A 21,169-nucleotide genomic window follows, 5' to 3' on the forward strand; every position below is an offset into this window, starting at 1 on the left:
ACGGCCAGGCCTTTTATCTCTGACATCAGAAAGAGGTCCCTGGCTGCGGGCCAGGCCCAGTGCGCTGGAATATAAAGTGCAGGCGTGGGCTGGCTGGCAGTGGGCGCGGGGAGCTCGCCCTGCGTTCGGCCCGCACCGAGGCCATGAGCAGAGCGTCTGAGTTCTGAGCTTTGGTGCGGGGTCCCTCAGGGGCGTGAAGTGGGGCCAAAAGAGCTGAACTGTGGAATCTGGTCCCCTCCCCCCAGCCCCTCCCAGCCCTTAGGAGCCGCCTCCAGCCAGGCCCGCAGCCCCCCAGGGATCGCCCTCTGGGGTGACCCAGCCCCCAGCTTCCAGGAATGGTGCTCAGCCTGGGTTGATTCACCGCAGGAGGGTTTTCGAATAGTTGAAGGAACGCTGGCTTTTCTCCACGGGGAGACAAATGCAATTCCGGGCTTTTTCTTTTTGAAGATATGACTGAGCTGTTAAAAATCAGTCTCCTCCTCAAACCGGGACGTGCGCCTTTGACCTTTCTGCTTGTTTGGCCTGTGGTCAGAGCATCTCGGAGCCGCTGGGCCAGGCGGCAGAGGGAATCCGTGAGCTGGAGCCAGCCAGCCAGCCAGCCAGCCAGCCCCGCAAAGGTGGGGGAGCCAGGGGAAGGCACCCACTAGGTGCAGGGACAGGTTCTGGCATCACGATAAATAGCTTCCTTATCGATCGCCCTGTGAAAGCGCGTCTAGACTGCTGTCCAGGACTCGTTACCTAAAGTGAGTGTGGACCGCAACCCAGCCGTCCCCCTGGTTTGGGGCCGCAGATGAGAGACCCTGATGTGCTTGCGGTGGCAGATAAGCGGACACCACGCTCGCTGAGCTTGGAGCGTTGCCCACTGGTCATTGTACATACACGTGGGAGTGGGAGCGGGTGAATTAAACATCGTTGTCTGCATACCGGCTCTGACGGGGCGTTTTGCACGCGAGGAAACTCGGCTTAAGGCAGAGCGAAGGCAGTTGCAGTTAGCTGCACACCCACAAATTTCAAAGTCTATCAGAATTTCAGGTCCCTCTTCATGCACAACAGACACTATACACACAGGTGACTGGTGGTGTGGAATGATTAGTTTCCATCTCCATGGCAACCTTCCTCAAGTTCTCACCTGGGAAAGCTGAGCCAGGAGGCAGTTAGCATCCAGGAGGCCCCGCTGGCCAGTGGCAGAGCTGGGGGGGGGCGCTGCAGCCCCCCACTTGCACACACTCCCCCACGCCAGGAGCACGGAGCCCCGCTCATGCTGGGTTCGTCCTATTTTTAAATGTCTCTGCCAAAACCACATCTGGATTATCCTGACCTTCGCTGTTGCCCCTTAGACCCGACTTCATCTGCTCCGCGGCGGCTACAGCATCTTCCCGCTGTGTGCGGAGGAGAGTGGGCGCGGCTCTTCCTGGGGAAGGAAACTGGAGGGAGATACGGAGGTGTGGCCGGTCGGAGGTGTGGCCGGTCGGAGGCGAGGGCTGCGGTTCGGGTCTCCATGAGAACCAAACCTGCCCTGAAACCTGGGGGTGCTTTATCCTAACGCCTGTTGCCATGAGGACGGGTTTTCCTGTGGAGTCTGCATTTTTCCCAGGCTCCCACCTCCCACCTTGCGGTGTTGACACAGCGAGATTGGCGGGTGTTGGGAACACAGGGCCAGAGCCGCCGGCCAGCTGTGCCTTGGTCTGTGCACAGCGGGAAAGGAATGTGCAAGCTGAGCCGCGGCCTTCTGCGCCGTAGTCCCCATCGTGCTTCTGGGGAACTTATCTCTCCAGTGGGGAGGAGGCAAGGGAATGTCTCCTCCCTAAATGTCCTGGCACGCTGACCGCCTTTGTCTATCAGCCGGTCCGGCTGGTTCCCCCCGCATGTTGCAGGAGAGGCAGGGTTTCCGCGCGCACCTCTGACGCGGGCGGGCTCTCCCGGCCCCAAGTGTGTGGGTGCCGACCTGCAAATGTCCTTGACATGAACCTGACTTGACCTAAGCAAATGCTCTCTTTCTCTGAGAGTGAGCCACGGGGCGGGGAGTGCCCGGCTCAGAGGGAGCTGGGGGGGAGTGGAGGTTGCAGCTGGAAGCGGCTTTGGAGGTTCTAGATGCCCAGCCGCACCCACTGAGGCTGCGGTCACTTTCCTCGCAGCCTGAAGAGCCTGTTCCCGCTCCTTCCGCGTTCTGTGGACCCGAGAGCCCACCTGAACCTGCAGCCGGTCCTGTGTGTGGCCGCCTGCAAATTGGTAGTTGCCGTAGAGTCCTGCGTTTGCCTGCAAAGCAAAGCTCGTGGGCATTGGCAAATGCTGGCAGCGACCGTGGGAACATCACGTTCAATGGCAATTAAACAGCAGCGCTGCTGGCGGCTCCGCGGGGCGTCCCCTGCAGCCGCGGCACTTGCTTGGACTGGACTTGGTGCTCCTGGTTGCCCGGACGCTCCTTGGTTGCGCTGGCATGACCGGCTGGCTGCGAGGGCTGCCACCTGAGAAGGGGACCTCTCTGCTGGGGTCAGCCAGCTCAGGGGCCAGGGAGGGGGGCGGCTGGAGCCCTGGGCTCTTGAGAGGACGGAGTTGAGACCCCTGCCGCCCCCTCCCGTGCGCAGCCCTGTGGCACTGAGGCCACGCGCTCTGTGAAGCGGAGGAAAGACATCGGGTTGCAGCGGTGAGCTGTGCGCTGGTAACCGCACCTGCATGGCGTCCTTTCCGTCCTCGTCACAGTCTGCTCCTCGCTGCCTTCATCGTGGACCCCACTGTGTGCCTGCGGAAGTCGGTGGCCATTTGTCTGGTTCTTCGTGGATGGAGAGGCGTCGCCTGGAGGACTAAGTGGGGGACGGGCCTCCCAGGCAGAGGGGATGGGGGCGCAGAGGTGGGGCGGGGCACGGCGGGTCCTCCGTTCACTGTCACCTGCGCTCCCCTCCATTAGGGTTAGGCTAGGCGGGCCCCTGGTGGCCCCTGATCTCTAGGGCGGGGATGGAACGCTCAGGCCGCTGTGCCGTGTACAGTCGTGCTTCTAGAAGGTGACAGGAAGGGGCTAGAAGCTGCGTCTGCTCAGAGAATCATCCTCCCTGAGGAAGCTTAGCCTCGGGGAGGGGCCATCCCCTGCCAGGCCACGCAGCTATGGAGCCGGAAGTCACACCCACAGGGTATGACTCTCACTCTGGTGATCCTTTTCCTGCGTTCTAAGGATTGTGTTCAGCAGCTTGTTAATGTCTAATTCGATCGTCCGAGCTGAGCCGCTTGGAGTCGAGAACATTCCTTCTTTTCCCGTCTTCAGCGTCCATCAGCTCCTGCACTGCCTCACCGTTGATAAGATAATAGCGAATGCTCTATTTTTAACCGCTCTTTTTCCACTTCATGGACGAGCCTCTTTCTCCTCAAGTTACATCTGAGCTGCTTTCTGTTGTTCTTGCCAAAGGAGGTGGAAATTGGTTCCAGCGGAGGTGTTTCCTGTGGATCTGAAGATTTCAGATGCTGTTGTGTGTAATCTATTAGTCCCAGTGCATTATCCATGAACCAGAGCCCCTCCGTCAGGGTGCGGCAATCAAACTCCGTTTCCCTTGGGATTTTGAATCTCAGAGCTTCTTAATCTCTCTCCTAAGTGCACACATTGTATTTGAACCTCATTCTGCTTTAAAAACAAAACAGGAAAAAAAACAAAACTCTTCGAGGATTATTGAATTACTGGAAAAGTTTTAAGTATTTCATAATTTTATTTCCCGTCCCATGCTCCTCTCTCTGCAGTCCAATCTAATTAGAGTTTGCGTGAGGCTTGGATAACAGGAAGTCTGCAGAGCACATTGCCACCCCCCTTGCCTCTAATGCGAACCATCTGAAGTCAGCCCAGCGCAGGAGTTTCCACATCAAACACTTGCGAGCCGAGTGCACACATCTGCGTGAGCGTTCCAGATGCAGCACAAAGGCCGCGTCTCCTGTCTGACCCGATGGAGCCAGGGGTCACTGTCTGACCCGATGGAGCCAGTGGTCACTGTCTGACCCGATGGAGCGTGCCCCCCAGGCACGCTCAGCCAGCCTTGCCGGGCTCCAACCTTGTTCTACTGAAGCAACACAGGTTTCTCATGCGCTGCAGCCACTGGCACCTGGCAGGTGTGCTTCCTGCCCTCAAACCCAGAGGAAGCGCTGCTGGCCAGTGGGGTGTAATTGGGTTGAGTGGCACCCTCTTAGGTAGGGGTGCGATGATCTCATGTCATCGGGTACCTGTTTTCCACAGCTAAGGGGATGACGCTAGAGAACTGATTTGTCAGCTGTGTCTACGGCAGTGGTCGGCAAACTGCGGCTCTTTGGCCCCTTGAGTGTGGCTCTTCCACAGAAGACCACGTGCGGGCGCGCACGGACAGTGCGATGGAAACTTCGTGGCCCGTGCGCAGAAGTCGGCCTGGGCGAGTCTGTTTGGAAGAAGTGGTTCTAACGCCGAGCCACACTCAAGGGGCCAAAGAGCCGCATGTGGCTTGCGAGCCCCGGTTTGCCGACCACTGGTCTACGGGAACATAGGTGGCCTCACTGACTCATCCCGGGGTAGAGGGGTTGGGGGTGTGCGGGGCGGGCGTGTGCGGGGCGGGGGTGTGCGGGGCGGGGGTGTGCAGGGCGGGGGTGTGCGGGGCGGGGATGTGTGGGCCAGGTGAGCAGCCGGAGGATCAGGGTGATGTTGGAGGTAGGAGCCAGGAGAGTCAGCAGAACCCGCTCCCAAACAGCCTCGATGCTGCTCTCAGAGACGGAGCTGACGTGGGATTTCTCATGCTGGGGAGAGTCCCGTTGGGTCCCCCACCAGTGTCTGGGCCTTTGGCATGCTGACACGACAGCAGGGACAAACCCTTTTCTCACATAATCACGTTGTAGAAGTCAATAGTAGAAACACGGCGAGATGAAGTGTGGTGTGAGAAGAACCACCTGTTTCCTTGGCTGGAATTCGCCTCCTTGTTGTGAAATTAAAGTACCTTATTCTAGAATACTGCTCCCAGAATTGTCGGAGATCACTCCCCTCTCCCCATTCATTCGCTCTGTCACAAACATTTGCTGAGAATGGCGTCCCCTGCGCCAGAATGGGAATACAGAGACGACGAGGTCCTGGTCCCTCCAGGGGCGATGGGAAAGTCGATCATTAATGACACTTGATGTGCAGGACAGGTAGCAGCTGGCCGAGGCCCAGAGGGCAAATGAGAGCGGGTTTCCTGATGGGGCCATTTGAGGCTGGGTCCTAAAGGGACTCCTGGGAAGGAAGCCAGAGGAGTGAATGGAAGTGGGCACCCAGTGGAGCAGAGCGGGTCGGAGGTGGGAGTGCGTGAGGGAGCTGGGAACTGAGAGTCGACTTTCCCCACGTGGAGCCCTCCGGGGAGTCGGCAGCGAGCTCTCAGAGGAGGGAGCTGTGTCCAGCTCCGTCCAGCATGAAGAGCTCTCGAGAGCTCTTGTTGCTGGATGTTTGGGAGCACTGGCAAAGCTTGCCTGCTCTTTTGATAAGTAAATAAAGTCTTGGGCGCAACCCAGAGGACAGCTGGTCTGATTATGTGGGGATTGTTGGGGATATGATGGTAGCTTAGCTGCTCTGCCTGGACCCAGAGTCTCACCCTGCTCAGTGGAAGAATTCAAGAACCCCATGTGAGCTCCCTGCTGGAGGATTTGACTGCCCTTTTCCAAGTGCGAGTGCTAGGAATACGGTAGGACCCACGGGTTGAAGGTATTTTGAACTTACTTTCTCCCAGACATGAGTTTCACCTTTAAGCAGCCTAGGAGAAAAAGAAACCCAAATCCAACACGAAGATATTGGGAAGAGCATAGGCCCTGGAGTCAGAGAGACATGGATGTGAATCTTACGCATGGCAATTGGGGACAGAAGGCTTTTCCCCGCAGTTACTTATGACTTAGGACTGTCTGTGCCACATTTGTAAGTTGTAGGTATTGATTACCAGGAGGCTGTGAGGAATCATTGAAAGACATACAGGAGACATCTAGATCATTACCAAATAAATATGTTTCCTTCTTCAGGTCCATTCTACAGACCTTATCTGAGCATTTGCTACATAAAAGATTCTATGCAAGGTATTTGGAAAAGGCGGGATCAAAGAAGAAGAACAAGACCTTCATTTAGCTCTGAAATGGGGAAGATGTGCCCTGGCCGGGGTGGCTCAGTTGGCTGGGTGTCTCCCCTGCACCAGGAGGTTGCCAGTTCAATTCCCAGTCAAGGGCACGTGCCCGGGTTGCAGGCTCCATCCAGTGAGGGGAGTGCAGGAGGCGACTGATCGATATTGCCCTCTCACGTTAATGTTTCTCTCTCTCCCTCTCCCTGCTTCTCTCTAAAAATCAATCAATAAACTATTAAAAATATAAAACAAATAATAAAATGGGGAAGACGGGACATGCACAACCCGGGAACTCGATCGCACTGGCCTCCTTGTATTCCTGGAGCAGCTGGGCATCTCCTGCTCCGCACTGTGGCACCTGCCGTCCCCTCTCCCTACACTCGTATCTCCTCCTCCTTCAGATCTTCACTCATCTGTCACCTTCTCAGCGAGGCCTTTCCTGGCGGCTTCCTTAACAGGGACCTCCCTGAGGCCAGGACTCCCCACCCCAGGGAGTCCCCTCTTCCTGTTTATTTGTTTTGCCCGTGACAGATACATACTTTGCGTGCGTGTTTCCTGCCATTCCATCCTTGTCCTACCTCTTCAGTGTAAACACTGCTTGTCTGATTTCTTCACTGCTCCATTCTCAGTGCCTAGAGCGGTGCCTCCTGGGCACTCATCAGTGTTCACTGAGTAGATGAGTGATCAGATTGATTAATTTTAGATAAAGGGAGGGGCATGTGCCAGGTTCCAGTGGCCAGAAGAACTGAAGGGATGTCAGGGACTGTATTGGTTTCTTCTGGCTGTGATAACAAACTATCACAAACAGTGGCTGAAAACAACACAAGTCAGTTACCCTCCAGTTCCGCAGGCCAGGAGCCTGACGGGGGTCTCCCGGGACTGAAATCAAGGTCCTGGAGGAATCCGTTCCTCGCCTTCTCCAGCCTCTGAAGGCTGCCAGTCCTCAGTCCATGGGTCCCTTCCTCCCGCTTCAAAGCCAGCGATGCAGGTTGGGCCCTTCTCACATCACACCACCTGGTCTCCTCTGCTCCCCCTCCCCTCTCCCTCCTCTCCCCTCCCACCCACCCTCAGGGACCCTTGAGATTCCCTTGGGCCACCTGGGTAGTCTGGGACCATCCATCTCCTTCTCTTAAGGTCAGTTGATGAGCAGCCTTAACCCACTTGCAACTTGATCCCTTGGCCACGTCACCTGACACAGTCACAGGTTCTGGGCTTCACAGGGTCAGGACCTGCGCGTCTTCTGGGGGCTCCGTTATTCTGCTTCAGTCAAACAAGCGAGACGCTTGCCCAGAGACCAAGACTTGACTGCCAGTCATGACGTATAAAATGGGAAAATGAACCGTGAGTGGCTCTGACTGTCCGGATGTAAGATGTGGACTTCATCCGGGAGGTGCCAGGAGGCTGCTGAGGGCTTTGGAGGGAGGCGACGGAATGGGGGCTTTTGGAGACGAACATGGACTTGGAGCAGGCATTTGAAGGGAGATTGAAATGTAGCTTTTTAAAAAGAACTTGTTTTATTTCCCTCTTCTATTTACAGAAAGCTAGGTACTTATTTTGAATTTTCTGAAAGATGTAGCGTGCACTTCCGGAGCCTTTTAAAAACCACCCTGTTGTACTACGCACATGCACAACATATACACACAGAGACCCAACACACTGTTCTCACAGGCACGCCCACTGCCTCCCCTGCCCGGGGGCCTCTTTTCTGTGCTTCTCCGTGGTCCCCGCGTTTTTTCTGCCCGGGCTCACCTGAGAGAGGCGTTTCTTTCCCCCAGTCACAGACGCTCACTTTGACAGTGGTTCTCACAGGGTCATTTTATAACCAGCCCTGGTGGCATCGAGTCTCCAGGGAGAGGTGTGCAGGTTGTACAGGCTGCCCTCCTCACCTCTGCCATCGCCCCCTGTTGTGATTGGAGGTAACTTCCTAGGAAGCTCTTCTCGCTGACACCCACTGAGGAGCGCGTGGGTCTCGAACGCCTCGTGTCCAGTGGGGCCTGGAGAGCACCTTCCCCTTCGCTTGGCTTCTCTCTGCGTCTGCCCAGCAACTGGCTGCGGTGACAGAACCCAGCACCTACCGCTGCCGGTGTGGTTGCCCCAGCCACATGTGGCCGGGGACTCTGGGGACAGACAGGAAAAATAGGGACCTGCTTGCTAAGCAGGAGGACAGACCTTTAGCAACCGTAACTCATACTTTTGTCTTGAATTGCTTTGTAAATTGTTGGTTTTTTTTATAGATGGATTTTTAGTTTTCGCAAAAGTCAAAACTGGTTCACAGGCATGGGTGTGATTGTACTCGTCTCCCTTCCCTAGCCTCATGTTGACTGATACTCCGTATTGATTAAATTTCTCTCTAGGTCTCCCAACAAGTGGTTCTTTCTCTTCTCCCTCTTCCCCGTCCTGTCTTTTAGATATAGAGATAGAGATATGTTTACATTTATGTATCATACTCTATAATTCAGACATTAAAGTGTACAGTTTAATAGCTTTCAGTGCATTCGTTGCGGAACCATTATCACAATGAGTTTTAGAACATCACCATCACCCCCAAAATAAACCCCATTCTCATCAGCAGTGACTCCCCAGTTCTCTCCACGCTCTCCCACCAGCCTTAGCCAATTACTCATCCATGTTCTGTCTATGGATTTGCCTACTGTGAACATTTCATATAAGCGGGACCATGGACTAGGTAGGCCTTTGTGACTGGCTTCTTTCATGTAGAAGCATGTTTTCAAGGTTCGGCCATGTTCCAGCATGTATCCATACTTCTTTATTGCCAACTAGTATTCCATTGCATGGATGTACCACTTTTTATTCATTCATTAGTTGATGAACATTTGGCTTGTATCCACCTTTTTGCTCTTATGAATAATGCTGCTATGAACACTTAATGCACAAGTTTGTGTGTGAGCGTATATTATCATTTCCCTTGGGAATATGCATAAGGAGTGGAATTGTTAAATGATATGGTAAGTCTATGCTTAATCTTTTGAGAAACTGCCCGACTGTTCTTCAAAGTGATTGCCCCATTTTCCATTCCTTTCAGCAGCATATGAGCGTTCCAGTTTTCCATATCCTCACCAACACTTGTTATTTTCTGTATTTTTCACTGTAGCCATTCTACTGGGTGTAAAGTGACACCTCATTGTGGTTTTGATTTGCATTTCCCTAATGGCTAATGACTTGAGAATTTTTTCACGTGCTTATTGGCCATTTGAATATCTTCTTTGGAGAAGTGTCTATTTAGATCCTTTGCCCATTTCTCAGCTGAGTAATTTGTCTTCCTTTCTCTTCTCTAAATTGGCCTGTGCAGGATGCTGACATGCTGACTGGTGATGAGAAAGTGTGGAAGGAAGTTCAAGAATCCTTGAAAAAAATCGAAGAACTGAAGGCCCAGTGGAGTATCCTTTCTCCCTGTGGGTTGAGGTGGCTGATGGGATTGCTTCCTTATTGGCTGGAGCCTGGCGTTGATGAAGCCAAGGCCAGGGTTTGCCTTCCCAGTGGGCTTTCTCCTATTCCGTGGTCCAGGAATGGCAGGTCAGTAAGGGGTAGTCTCTTTATATGGAAAAGGTAACCAACTCCTGGGTTCCCTTCCCCTTATAACCTACATCTCTAGGGAAGAATAGCTTAACTTTCTTACATTCCAGTGCCCTTGACCCTCCGATCTGGAAGCTTCATATCAAATCAGCCAAGACTAGCATGGCGGTGGGAGCTGCTGTACAGTCAACATTTCTGGCATAACTAGGAAGGACCAGGAGGGAGGGGGTCAAAGTTTAGTGTAAGGACAAATCCCTTTTGGAGGGCCTCAGGGAAGGCTCCACTGAGGTCAGACTGCACGAGAAATGTCCTGAATCAGGGGCAGGAGTGACATAGGCCGAGGCCCCGAGAGGTGTCACTTCCAGTGGAGGCGTTTACTTGAGCAAAAACGTGACGAAGGGAAACCACAGGGTAAGAAGAAAGAGACCAAGGCTGATGGGAGAGATTCCCAGCGGTCTGTCAGATGCTTTGCATAAATGCTGTCCCAGGCACCAAGAAAATCTGCAACTGAGGGTCCTGCTCTACAGACAACGCTCTTTAAAGAATTGTAAGAGACAGGAGAGGGCGTCGGACAAAGGTTCCTGTTTTGAAAATTACTTATTGAGAAATAAGTAATTTCTGAAATCTAGAGCCCAGTGAAGTTTTTGTGTGTGTTTGATGTGTGTGTGTGTGTGTGTGTGTGTGTGTGTGTGTGTGTGTGTGGTTTTGGTAAAGGATCTAGAACTAGTTACTAAAGGAATGGAAAAGGAAGCTGCGGTCACCAGGATGCCGCTTGGTTCATTAAGAGCAAGTGAGTCCATAGAATCCTGGTTTTCTTTGGTAAAGTTTGTAGATTTCGGAAAGAGTTTAGATTGGGGGGAGGGTGGGAGACCAGGAAATGTATGCTAGATGCTAGCATGAGCAGACGTCTTACCAAATGGTTGACTAGCTACACTGCCAAAGCGATGCTAATTGGACCACTGTCACTCCGGGGCCTTGTACAACTTCAGCCCTCTCCCCCCTCTGATTCTGTTCCTTGAATGAAGGCTCAGAGCACAGGCTCCTCACACAGTGTAGACGGGAGGCTGGCGGAGGCTGGTGACAGAATCAGGTGTTCAAAAAGGCTTGACATAGTCCCAAGTCTATAAACAGATTAAACTCAACAAGAGTGGATATAAAATCTATTTGGGCCAAAAAGTTCAAGTGTATAAATATACACAAAGATTAGCAGCAAAACAGAGGAAAGAATCTTAGGGTTTTAGTCAATAACAAAATATAATAACATTTAAGAGTATAATTTAACTTCCCGAAAGACCGCTGTGACCTTGGGCTACATTAGTCGCCACAAAGACTAGAAAATGAGGACGGTGACGGTGGTAGTCTGATTGTATCGGGAATGTTTTTACTCGGTTTTGGCGAGGACGTGTTAAGAGGGACATAGAAAAACGGAAATGAGTTTTGAGGAGTGGAGCCAGGATATTGGGAAAACAGCCAGATGTGGGAGCAAGAGAGCCATTCTCGGGCTCAAAGAGCTGTTACACTGAGAGGAACGGACTTGTTCTGTGGGCCCAGCAGCGGCATTGGGGCCCCTCGGTTACCCAGCAACGCTCAGTCTCGACTGGACTAGGCCTTACTGCACCGTGACTCTGCCGGGCGCCTTGCCAGCTGTCACCCACCTTACGGCTCAGGCAGGAGGAAGACACAACCTGGAATCGCCACTCGCACACATCGGGGGTCAGTGAATCCGTACATTAATACGTATTTTGGTAAAATGTAGGTGTCACTCATTCTATTGTCCTTTGCTTGATGAGCTTCACAGGCGTTGTGTTTTTGTGGTTGTTGTTAACCCTCCCCTGAGGATATGTTTCCCTTGATTTTTAGAGAGAGTGGAAGGCAGGGGCGAGACACAGAGAGAGACACATGGATTGGTTGCCTCCCGCACACATGGATCGAGCCTGCAACCCAGGCACACGCCCTTGGCTGGAATCAAACTCACACCCTTCAGGCCACAGGCCACGCTCTGTCCACTGAACCAAACCAGCTAGGGCAACAGGTGATGTATTTTTGACAAACAGAAGGCAAGACCCTCTGCCAGCAAAAGGATTACAGCTCGCTCTATTGCAGTGGTGTGGGCCCAAACCTCAGTCTCCCTGAGGTCCGCCTGCATGTGGCCTAGGGGCATCCGAGGAGTAGTCAGTGTGGGAGGTCACAGCAGGGGTCACAGAGGAGGCCACACTGAGCTGTGCTGGGAGGGTTAGCGAGTCCCTTGGAGCCCACAGTGCGGGGTGTCCCCTAGTGGGAGGGGTCTGTACGGAGGCACGTGGGCGCACTAGCCTGCTGTCAGGAAACAGCCTGTTGTTCAGGATGAGGAGGGGACATGGCGAGGCTTTAAGTGCCACGCGCAGCAGGTGGGCTGTGTAGGTGAGGGGACGGGGAGGGGACGGGACGGGGGAAGGTGAAGCAGTAGAGTAAGATGAGCAGGTGAGTAGAAGCCCTGTGGTCCACGTCTGTGTCTCAGGGAGCTGATTCATTCCCTAGTGGATCCACTTTGTCCCCCTCTCCCTTTCCCCCTAATCCTCCGATGGTGAGTCAGAAGTTTTCAGGGGAAACGGAGTCGGCTCTGTCCATTGAGGGTCCGCTGTGGGGCGGGCTCGCCAGCCTGTGTGGGTCCAGGGCGCCTCTGCGGAGCCGCGGGAGCGGAAGCGAACACCAAGCCAACACCAGTGACTTGAGCAAACACACGGCGGCCTTGGCTTGGGGAGAAAAGCCTCTGAGTTAAAATTATTCCATGTTTTTGCTCACCGGGGTGTCTTGCAGGGAAGGTTGGCCTGTTTGCCGGGAGACGGTTGCCAGGGCTGCGAAGGGAAACGGGCACGTGGTTCCTTCCCGCTCGCCGGGGGTAAGGCAGACGTGTTCCTGTCCGGGGCTGCCGCGTATCTCCTCCGGCTTTGGCTTCGGAGGCTGGTCAACTTCAAACCTCTCTCAAATGAGTGGGAGCCCGTAGAACGGAAAGGCAAATAACAGAGATCAGACATCACGATGTTCCGATCAGGGCAGAGCCTCGCTCGCCACAGAAATGTCTAGCGATGTGTAAGAGGCAGGCGTGTCCCCCGACAGCGCGTCAGACGTCTGACCCTGGAAGGGAAAGCCACAGAGGTCAGCCCAGCAGTCTGTCACCGAGCCATGCGCTGCCTGGGGGCTCCCCGCCTCCGGAGACTGGCTCAGCACACCTGACACACAAGCACAGATGGACACAAAAGACAGTCAGTCGCCCACTCGCTTTTCTTCAGTAAACGCACCTCTTCCAGACCAGGGCCCGCTCCCCCGAGCCGGGACCCGTCCTAAAACACAGAGTGCGGCGCCCAGAAGGGTGATCTGGGCCGGCCTCGGCAGGTGTGCCAGCCTCGGCATCGCCCCAATACTCGGGGCGAGGTGTTCTGCCTCCGGGAGGCCCCCCCGGAGAAGCATGTATGTCCCGTGAGGGTTAGCGGGGATGTCCGCGCCCCCCGCTCGCAGCGGCCGATGGGTTTATTGCAGGTGCTGGCCAGTGGTTAGCCAAGCAGTGCCCTGAGCCTGGATGCCGGGGGAGGAAGATGTTGCTGGAAGGAGGGAGGAAGGAGCCTGGAAGCCCGCCTTCTGTCCAGGGCGGGGCTTGCTGGGTCGGACCCAGAGGAAGAGGCTTAGAGTTGGGGGTGGGGAGGGGCGGGGGGGGGGGAGGACATCCCATCAGACTCCGTCCACTGAACCACATTCCTTCAGCCTCGTCACTCTCGGAGGTCGTGACCCGGAAAGGGAGGGAGCGCAGTGATGGGGGTGCCTGCGTATTGGGTGCCTCCCACTGAAGACCCTCCCGCCGTGGGTGGGTGGCACCCAGAGCTTGCTGTTCACAGTGGAACACGAGGATATTTTAAATGTTTACATACAGCATTTCATTTTTCACCGTGACATTGGGCACTTTTATTTCCGGCCTACCTCAGAGCGCTTAGATTAGATGTGCTGAACCTCGAATCAGGCAAATGGCAAAACCAGCTTAGCTCTAAGTCCAGCTTTATCCGCAGTCAGAGGCTCTGCACTTCTGCAGCATCTGAACTCTGCAAACCTTTCACCCGAGGGATTCCAGCAGGAAAGCAGGGGAAGTGGGAGCCGCACACGTTGAAGGTGGGGGAGGGGGAGGAGGGCCTGCCCCCTCCCAGCACCCTCCTGGGCCTCACGCGTGGGAAAGAAACCATGTGGGGCCTGGCGGGCGGCTCGGTTGGTGGGAGCGCCCTCCAGGAATCCAAAAGGTTGCAGGTTCTGTTCCCGGTTGGGGTGCTTACCGGAGGCAACCGATCGAAGTTTCCGTCATCGGTGTTTCTCTCTCGCCTCCTCTTTCTCGAAAACCAATTTTTTTAAAAACCAACGTATTTCCAGGTGAGGATTAGAGAAGAATAGTGAGGTTCCCCGGTGCTAGCACTCCCGCTTCCGCCCTGCTTGTGGGGTGATTCTTCTCAAAGGGATTCACGGCGGGTTCCACAGGCCACGTCCTCGGTCCTCTGCCCCCCGCTGTGAGAGGGCCAGGCACGGGGTCTCGGAAAGTGGGGTCACACCAAGCTAACAGTAACTAATTATAAACTGAACTAACGGAGTCTTTAGCTCCGTTTGATAAACAGCGCCTTCGTTTCCTGAAGGAGTTCGGAGAGAACACAGTAGGACTGCTCTTTGGGAATCTTAGTCCCCGGGGCACCGGCGGCCGGAGGAGGGTTGTTGGTAGCAGAGTGCACTTCTCCGAGGGGCACCTGCAGGCTTTGTGCCTCAGGGTGCTCTCTGCCAGCTCCTCTGTGCAAAGTAACGGGTCCTCCCCCACACCCCCCACGCCGAGCTCTCCAGCCTGCGGAGCCTCATTTGACACTTGTTTCCTGGCGAGGACGATGCCTCCTTGACGAAGGCTAATCACAGAGTGGGAGCAGGTGCTGGCCCTGTGCCAGGCCATCATCAGCAGCAACTCGGAGCGGCTCCCCGACATCAACATCTACCAGCTGAGGGTGCTGGACTGCGCCATGGACGCCTGCATCAGCCTGGGGCTGCTGGAGGAGGCGCTGTTCTACGGCATCCGGACCATGGAGCCCTACAGGTGAGGCCGGCTGGGGGGGGGGGGGCATGGAGCTCTACAGGTGAGGGGGGGCTGAGGGGGGGGGGGCCATGGAGCCCTACAGGTGAGGCCGGCTGAGGGGGAGGCTGCGGCGGCGTTGCTGGGCCGAAGGATTGACGTCCTGAAGCCGTTCGATGACTCCTCGTCGCTGAGGGCTGTATCTGCATCCCAGGCGGCGTGTGAACCCAGGCCTCGTTTTATTCCTTCCTTGGTCCTTCATTCGCCACTTGTGAAGGCCCTTCCGCGTGTCGAGCGTTGTGGGTGCGCAGAAACGAAGGAGGTGCCGTCTCAGTGCGGGGCCGGTGATGACGGGGTGCTGCTCACAGGGACAAGCAGTGCCCGGGGAGCCAGAGAGGCGCACAGGCCCGGGCCGGGCTGGGGGGGCGGTGGCGTTAGCCTCAGCTGACGAGGCGAGCGAGATCCCCAGTCTGGTGGGCGGCATGATGCGTCCCCCCCTCGTCAGGGCCTGGCTCCCAGGGCGCCTTCAGGCTCATCGTTGACCTCGTGACCTCCCTGGATGCCAGGGGAGAGCAGTGGCGGGCGCGGCGTCAGGGAAGGCCTGTTGGTGGGTGTGGCCTGTCCGGCCTCCGCTGCTCCCCTGTGGGTGCTCTGTGCCAGGCGCCCCTGTAACTCAGGCGCTTGGGGTGCAGAGTCCGGGCTGAGAGTGCTGCCTGCAGCCTGGGCCCTGGCGTGCAGCGAGCTGAGAGCGTGTTTGGAAGCCGGGACAGCAGCCAGGGGGCAGGGCGCAGAGACCCGCGGGCACCGTGTGAGGCTGGGAGCCATCTCCGGCCCAGCACGAGCATCACTGCCCGGAGGCGCCCCCGAGCGTCTGGGACCTGTGTGTGTGTGTGTGTGTGAGGGGGGGAGGGGGAGGGGGCTGGGATCAGGGCACCATTCTGGGGAGCTCCGGAGACCGTGCAAGCGTGATGTCAGCGCTGGGGGCTCGTGGTGCAGGATCCGGGTCTAAATCTGTGCACGGGACACAGGCAGGGCGTGGCTGCAGGTGGAGGAGGGGCGGGAGGCGGCCAGGCCGCAGGGGGAGCCTCCGGAGAGCTGAGCAGGGCCGTCCCCAGGATCACAGGATGAGGACAGAGGCAGGGCCAGAGCCCAGGGTGTCAGTTCAGGCCAAGTGCGTGGGAAGCCAGGCCGCCAGGAGCGGGCCAGGCCGAGGAACGGGAAGGTGGCGGGGAGCCAGCCCCAGGTGGATGGCAGCGGCCCCAGGCCCGCCGTGACCCCGGGGTGACCCTGCGGTGGTTTCCTCACTCCTTGCGGTGAGCAGCTCTGGAGTCCAGACTGTGAGTCAGCTTTAATCAGCTCTGAGAGTGCCCGAGGCCGGGCCGCGCTTCCCCAGCGCCCGCAGTGCGCAGTCAGTGCTTGAACCTTGTGGGTTCCGAAACTATGAACTGAATGCAGAGATAAGCCTTCCTCCTCCCTCAGTGTCGCAATGAGGCAGGTGCGGGCGGCTGGCGTTTCCTCTCTGAACTCGGAGCCGCACCATAGGCTGCTGGGTGAGGGATGGGTTCCAGCCAGGAGGTGCAGACTGAGAAAAGCCTCCTGTCTCCAGGCCTTCTGACCCCACCTATCCCATTCCCCCCACCTTCACCCCCTGCACCTGCCCCATCCCCCCCTGCCTGCCCCATCCCCCCCTGCACCTGCCCCATCCCCCTGCACCTGCCCCATCCCCCTGTGCCTGCCCCATCCCCCTGTGCCTGCCCCATCCCCCCCTGTGCCTGCCCCATCCCCCTGTGCCTGCCCCATCCCCCCCTGCACCTGCCCCATCCCCCTGTGCCTGCCCCATCCCCCCCTGTGCCTGCCCCATCCCCCTGTGCCTGCCCCATCCCCCCTGCCTGCCCCATCCCCCCCTGTGCCTGCCCCATCCCCCCTGCCTGCCCCATCCCCCTGTGCCTGCCCCATCCCCCCTGCCTGCCCCATCCCCCCCTGTGCCTGCCCCATCCCCCCTGCCTGCCCCATCCCCCTGTGCCTGCCCCATCCCCCCCTGCACCTGCCCCATCCCCCCCTGCACCTGCCCCATCCCCCTGTGCCTGCCCCATCCCCCCCTGTGCCTGCCCCATTCCCCTGTGCCTGCCCCATCCCCCCTGTGCCTGCCCCATCCCCCCCTGCACCTGCCCCATCCCCCTGTGCCTGCCCCATCCCCCCCTGCCTGCCCCATCCCCCTGTGCCTGCCCCATCCCCCCCTGTGCCTGCCCCATCCCCCTGTGCCTGCCCCATCCCCCCTGTGCCTGCCCCATCCCCCCCTGCACCTGCCCCATCCCCCCCTGTGCCTGCCCCATCCCCCTGTGCCTGCCCCATCCCCCTGCGCCTGCCCCATCCTCCCCTGCACCTGCCCCATCCCCCTGCGCCTGCCCCATCCCCCTGTGCCTGCCCCATCCCCCTGCGCCTGCCCCATCCCCCTGCACCTGCCCCATCCCCCTGTGCCTGCCCCATCCCCCTGCGCCTGCCCCATCCCCCTGCGCCTGCCCCATCCCCCTGTGCCTGCCCCATCCCCCTGCGCCTGCCCCATCCTCCCCTGCACCTGCCCCATCCCCCTGCGCCTGCCCCATCCCCCTGTGCCTGCCCCATCCCCCTGCGCCTGCCCCATCCCCCTGCACCTGCCCCATCCCCCTGCGCCTGCCCCATCCCCCTGCGCCTGCCCCATCCCCCTGTGCCTGCCCCATCCCCCTGCGCCTGCCCCATCCCCCTGTGCCTGCCCCATCCCCCTGTGCCTGCCCCATCCCCCTGTGCCTGCCCCATCCCCCTGCCCCATCCCCCCTGCCCCATCCCCCCGCCTGCCCATCCCCCTGCCCCATCCCCTTCCTCTGAGGCCCAGGCCGCCTCTGGCACGGGCTGTGTGTGTCCCCCTCCATGGAGAAGGCACCGCCTTCAAGGGCGCTTCTGCACACATTGCTGAGTCATTGTTTCCTCCTCTCTATGGAGGAAGGCTTCTTTGCAGAGCTAACGTCTCCCTTCATTAAATGGATGTTTTACTGACTTAACCTTGAGTCAAACCAAAAGGCTCTTCTTGTGAGCAAGGCCAAGTCCGCCAGAACGGAGTCCGTACTGTTTGTTTACGCGGGCCCCGTTGCCCTGGTGTGCGGCACGTCACCGTGTCCCTGTACTGAGCGCTGTCCTCCGACCCCGGGGACAGGTCTCCCGGCTGCTGGTCCCTCCCCTGGCGCTGGGAAGGAGCCGCTCGGCGTGCTCTGGGTTTCAGGAACGCCGTCTGCATTGCCCGCCTCACGTGAGCGGCGCGGAGCCGGGTGCTTGCCACGGGGGAGTGGAGGCCAGGGCCCCGGTAACCCGGGACCAGCGCGTTACAGAAACGGGAGGGTGGGCGCTGTCATACGGTGCACCGCTTCCCTTTGTCTCCAACACAAGCGACAATAAGAACAAAGGCTCCGACGCTCCGTAAGCCCTTTAACAGACTTAGAATGTGAGGCGAAGCTGGGAGGGGGCAGTGGTCTTCCCCCCACGGGTGCACGAGGGGATTCGCGCCGTGGGTCTTCTGCGGGGCCCCCCTCAAATGCTCGGGGCGGGCCTCTGAGCCACCGTTAGCCAAGGACGTGACCGCATTGCCACCTGCACTAACAGGTTTGCAATGCAAATGTACCGTGGGAGCAACCAGAGTGAGGTCACGTGTCTAGTGATGACTTGATCACTCCTGACCTTGGCCACACTGTCACCGCTGACCTCGGAGGAGAAGGGGTCCACGTGCCAGTTTTGCCCAGGTCCCCATGCTGCCTCCAGCTCCCTTGCTCCTCCGTCACTCACTCTTACGCAGTAGAAGTTCTTTTATGACGCGACAAGTTCAAATGTTTTATATCGAGTTCTTTGTTTCATAAAGCAAGTGGAAATTCATTCACGTACAACAAAATGTGTCATTTTTAGCTCATAATATTTCTTCTGTGTGTATATCTGTGGTAATGTATGCATCATCTTCTGCCCCTTAGCATTATAAAAGTTAAGCGGAGTGAAAGTAATTTTTAAATATTTCACATATTTATTTCAAGTTTATATTCAGGCGGGTCTTAACCACAGGATGAGGTGAGTTCCACGTTAGTGTGCCCGTCGGTGGTTTAGAACTTGGACAGCATGTTCCTGCGCAGGCAGGAGGGACAGATTGCGGGAGGTCGCCTGTGGCCCGTGATATCACAGAGGTAGGCTGTACGTTTAGAAAGGGAAGGAAAAACATACATAAAATGGAATGTAATTTTAAAATTGATTTAAATTATGTTGAATACAAATTAAACTTGCTTTTCTTTAGGAGGCTTTTTTAGGCTTTCAGGGGGACTTTCAGTATATTCATGACGTTCTGTTAGCTTCATTCTTGTAAGAATAGTATACGCTTCTAGGAAAGAATATTTATGCCTAGCTGGTATGGCTCAGTGGTTGAGCATTGACCTATGAACCAGCAGGTCACAGTTCTATTCCCAGTTAAGGGCACATGCCCAGGTTGCAAGCTCGATCCCCAGTGTGGGGCATGCAGGAGGCAGCCGATCAATGATTCTCTCTCATCATTGATGTTTCTATCTCCCTCTCCCTCTCCCTTCCTCTCTTTGAAATCAATGAAAACATATTTTCTTAAAAAAGGACATTTTCACAAAGAACACAAAGGTAAAAACCACCCACATCTTTCAAACTCCTGTCCCACTCCCTAAAGCTAGGCATGGTAAGTTTCTTTCCTGGAGATTTCAGTTTCTATCACACACTTCCATCCAAAATACATTCCCATAGTCCAGTGGTCGGCAAACCGCGGCTTGCAAGCCACATGCGGCTCTTTGGCCCCTTGAGTGTGGCTCTTCCACAAAATACCACGGCATGGGCGAGTCTATTTTGAAGAAGTGGCGTTAGAAGTAGTTTAAGTTTAAAAAAATTGGCTCTCAAAAGAAATTTTAATCGTTGTACTGTTGATATTTGGCTCTGTTGACTAACGAGTTTGCCGACCACTGCCATAGTCCTTTAACGTCTGTTCTTTTTTACTGTTTTCCCAGCTAATTCTCTGTTCCCTCTCTATCCTTAATGATACACACACCCTTTCCTCCCTCTGCCTGGTCCTGAGGAATGAGCACAGCTTTCACAGCTGGTGATTTTTTTTCTATAACTTAGTAGGCAGTGGAGTAAGATAATATATATCTTGAGATAGATATATCTACATCTATACATATAAAGGATTCACATTTCATTGTGACGGGCTGGTTTCAGCTACATGTGATTTCCATGCTTTTCTTTTTTTTCATTTAATCATTTGAATGTTCTTTTACCAATTCCTAACTAGCTTATTAACCTTAATTTTGAATTTAAATTCAATTTAAATTAATTTAAAATTTTGATATCTTTGGGATGCTTTTGAATTTACATTTCATTTAAATGTTTAATTGCTAGAAATACTAAATTAATGCTAATGGGCCACTGGAGGAATGATGGAAAGAAAAACCTAAATTTTGATATTTTAAGTGAGGTTTAAAAAGAACACTCAGAAGCATCCAAAAGGAACCAGAGGCAGCCTCAACAGCCTCACATGTGGCGAACTACCCACTTAATTTATGTTTCGCCGGCTTTGTGCACGTTTAGTGTTTTCAGCCACTTGCACGTTCCTGTTAGACTCGGAAACGTTTCCATCACGAATAATAAGTCTTGAAGGAAGAAAAAGGTGGTACATTTATTAAAATCGGCAAATAATTTATCAAACTGATCTTTCAATGAATTGACTTGCTTTCCAACAAAGTTAAACTGGTTTCTTTTCTGCCAAACTTCTCAGAGTTTCCAGCAAATTAATGTACATTTTGAGTCCCCGAAGGAGACATTTCCCAAACAGCTGTAAGTGCCGCCACCGAGGAGGAGCGAGCGGCCCTCTGGGAGCACTGCTGGGTGTAGGGAGGGGCTCTCTCGGCTTCTGTCCTATTGGGAAGCCCCATTAATCAATGTTTTTCCTGCTGTATGACCCTTTTATTATTTTTAAAATTTTATCTTTATTGTTGAAAGTATTACAGATGTCTCCTCCCCCCTCCCCATTGACCACCCTCCAGCCTGCTTCCCAGGCCTTGACCACACTATTGTTTTTAAAACTTTACAAAACCCTGCATCTCATTCTTAAAATAAAAAGCACCCTCCTCACTTTCGGGCCTGCTTCTGAGCAGCAACTTTAAAAAACCATTTCTGTTTTCAATAGTTATTTTTGTATCTCTAAGTATTTTTAGATATGTGTTTCTTCTCTATCAGCTAATAAAATGACCTACTCCTAACTATAAAACATATATTTAGCTCATCTATCCTCTTTTCTCTATCCCTCGTCTCCCTTTCCATTAAAAAATAACACTGATGGTTTAATTCTTTGAATGGCTTCCTGTGCAACTTCAGACAATACACTGAAATTTATGTTCCTTCCACCATCAGCTGCAGACAGATGATGCTCCACTTTATTAGGTGGAGGTTTAGTTCGCTCCTTCTTGATGGGGAA

General features: G+C 55.1%; 1 protein-coding gene across 1 annotated transcript in view; it reads left to right on the plus strand.

Moving 5' to 3' along the window:
* Window positions 1-21,169, plus strand: part of SMYD3 (SET and MYND domain containing 3) — a 519,877-nt gene that overhangs the window by 448,502 nt on the left and 50,206 nt on the right. Inside the window, exons 9-10 of the mRNA XM_079763811.1 lie at window positions 9,385-9,472; window positions 14,523-14,697. Coding sequence (XP_079619937.1) covers window positions 9,385-9,472; window positions 14,523-14,697 — 263 coding nt within the window. The remainder of the gene's footprint in view (window positions 1-9,384; window positions 9,473-14,522; window positions 14,698-21,169) is intronic.

The sequence above is a fragment of the Cnephaeus nilssonii genome, assembly GCF_951640355.1.
Source record: "Cnephaeus nilssonii genome assembly, chromosome: 23".
Lineage (NCBI taxonomy): Eukaryota > Metazoa > Chordata > Mammalia > Chiroptera > Vespertilionidae > Cnephaeus > Cnephaeus nilssonii.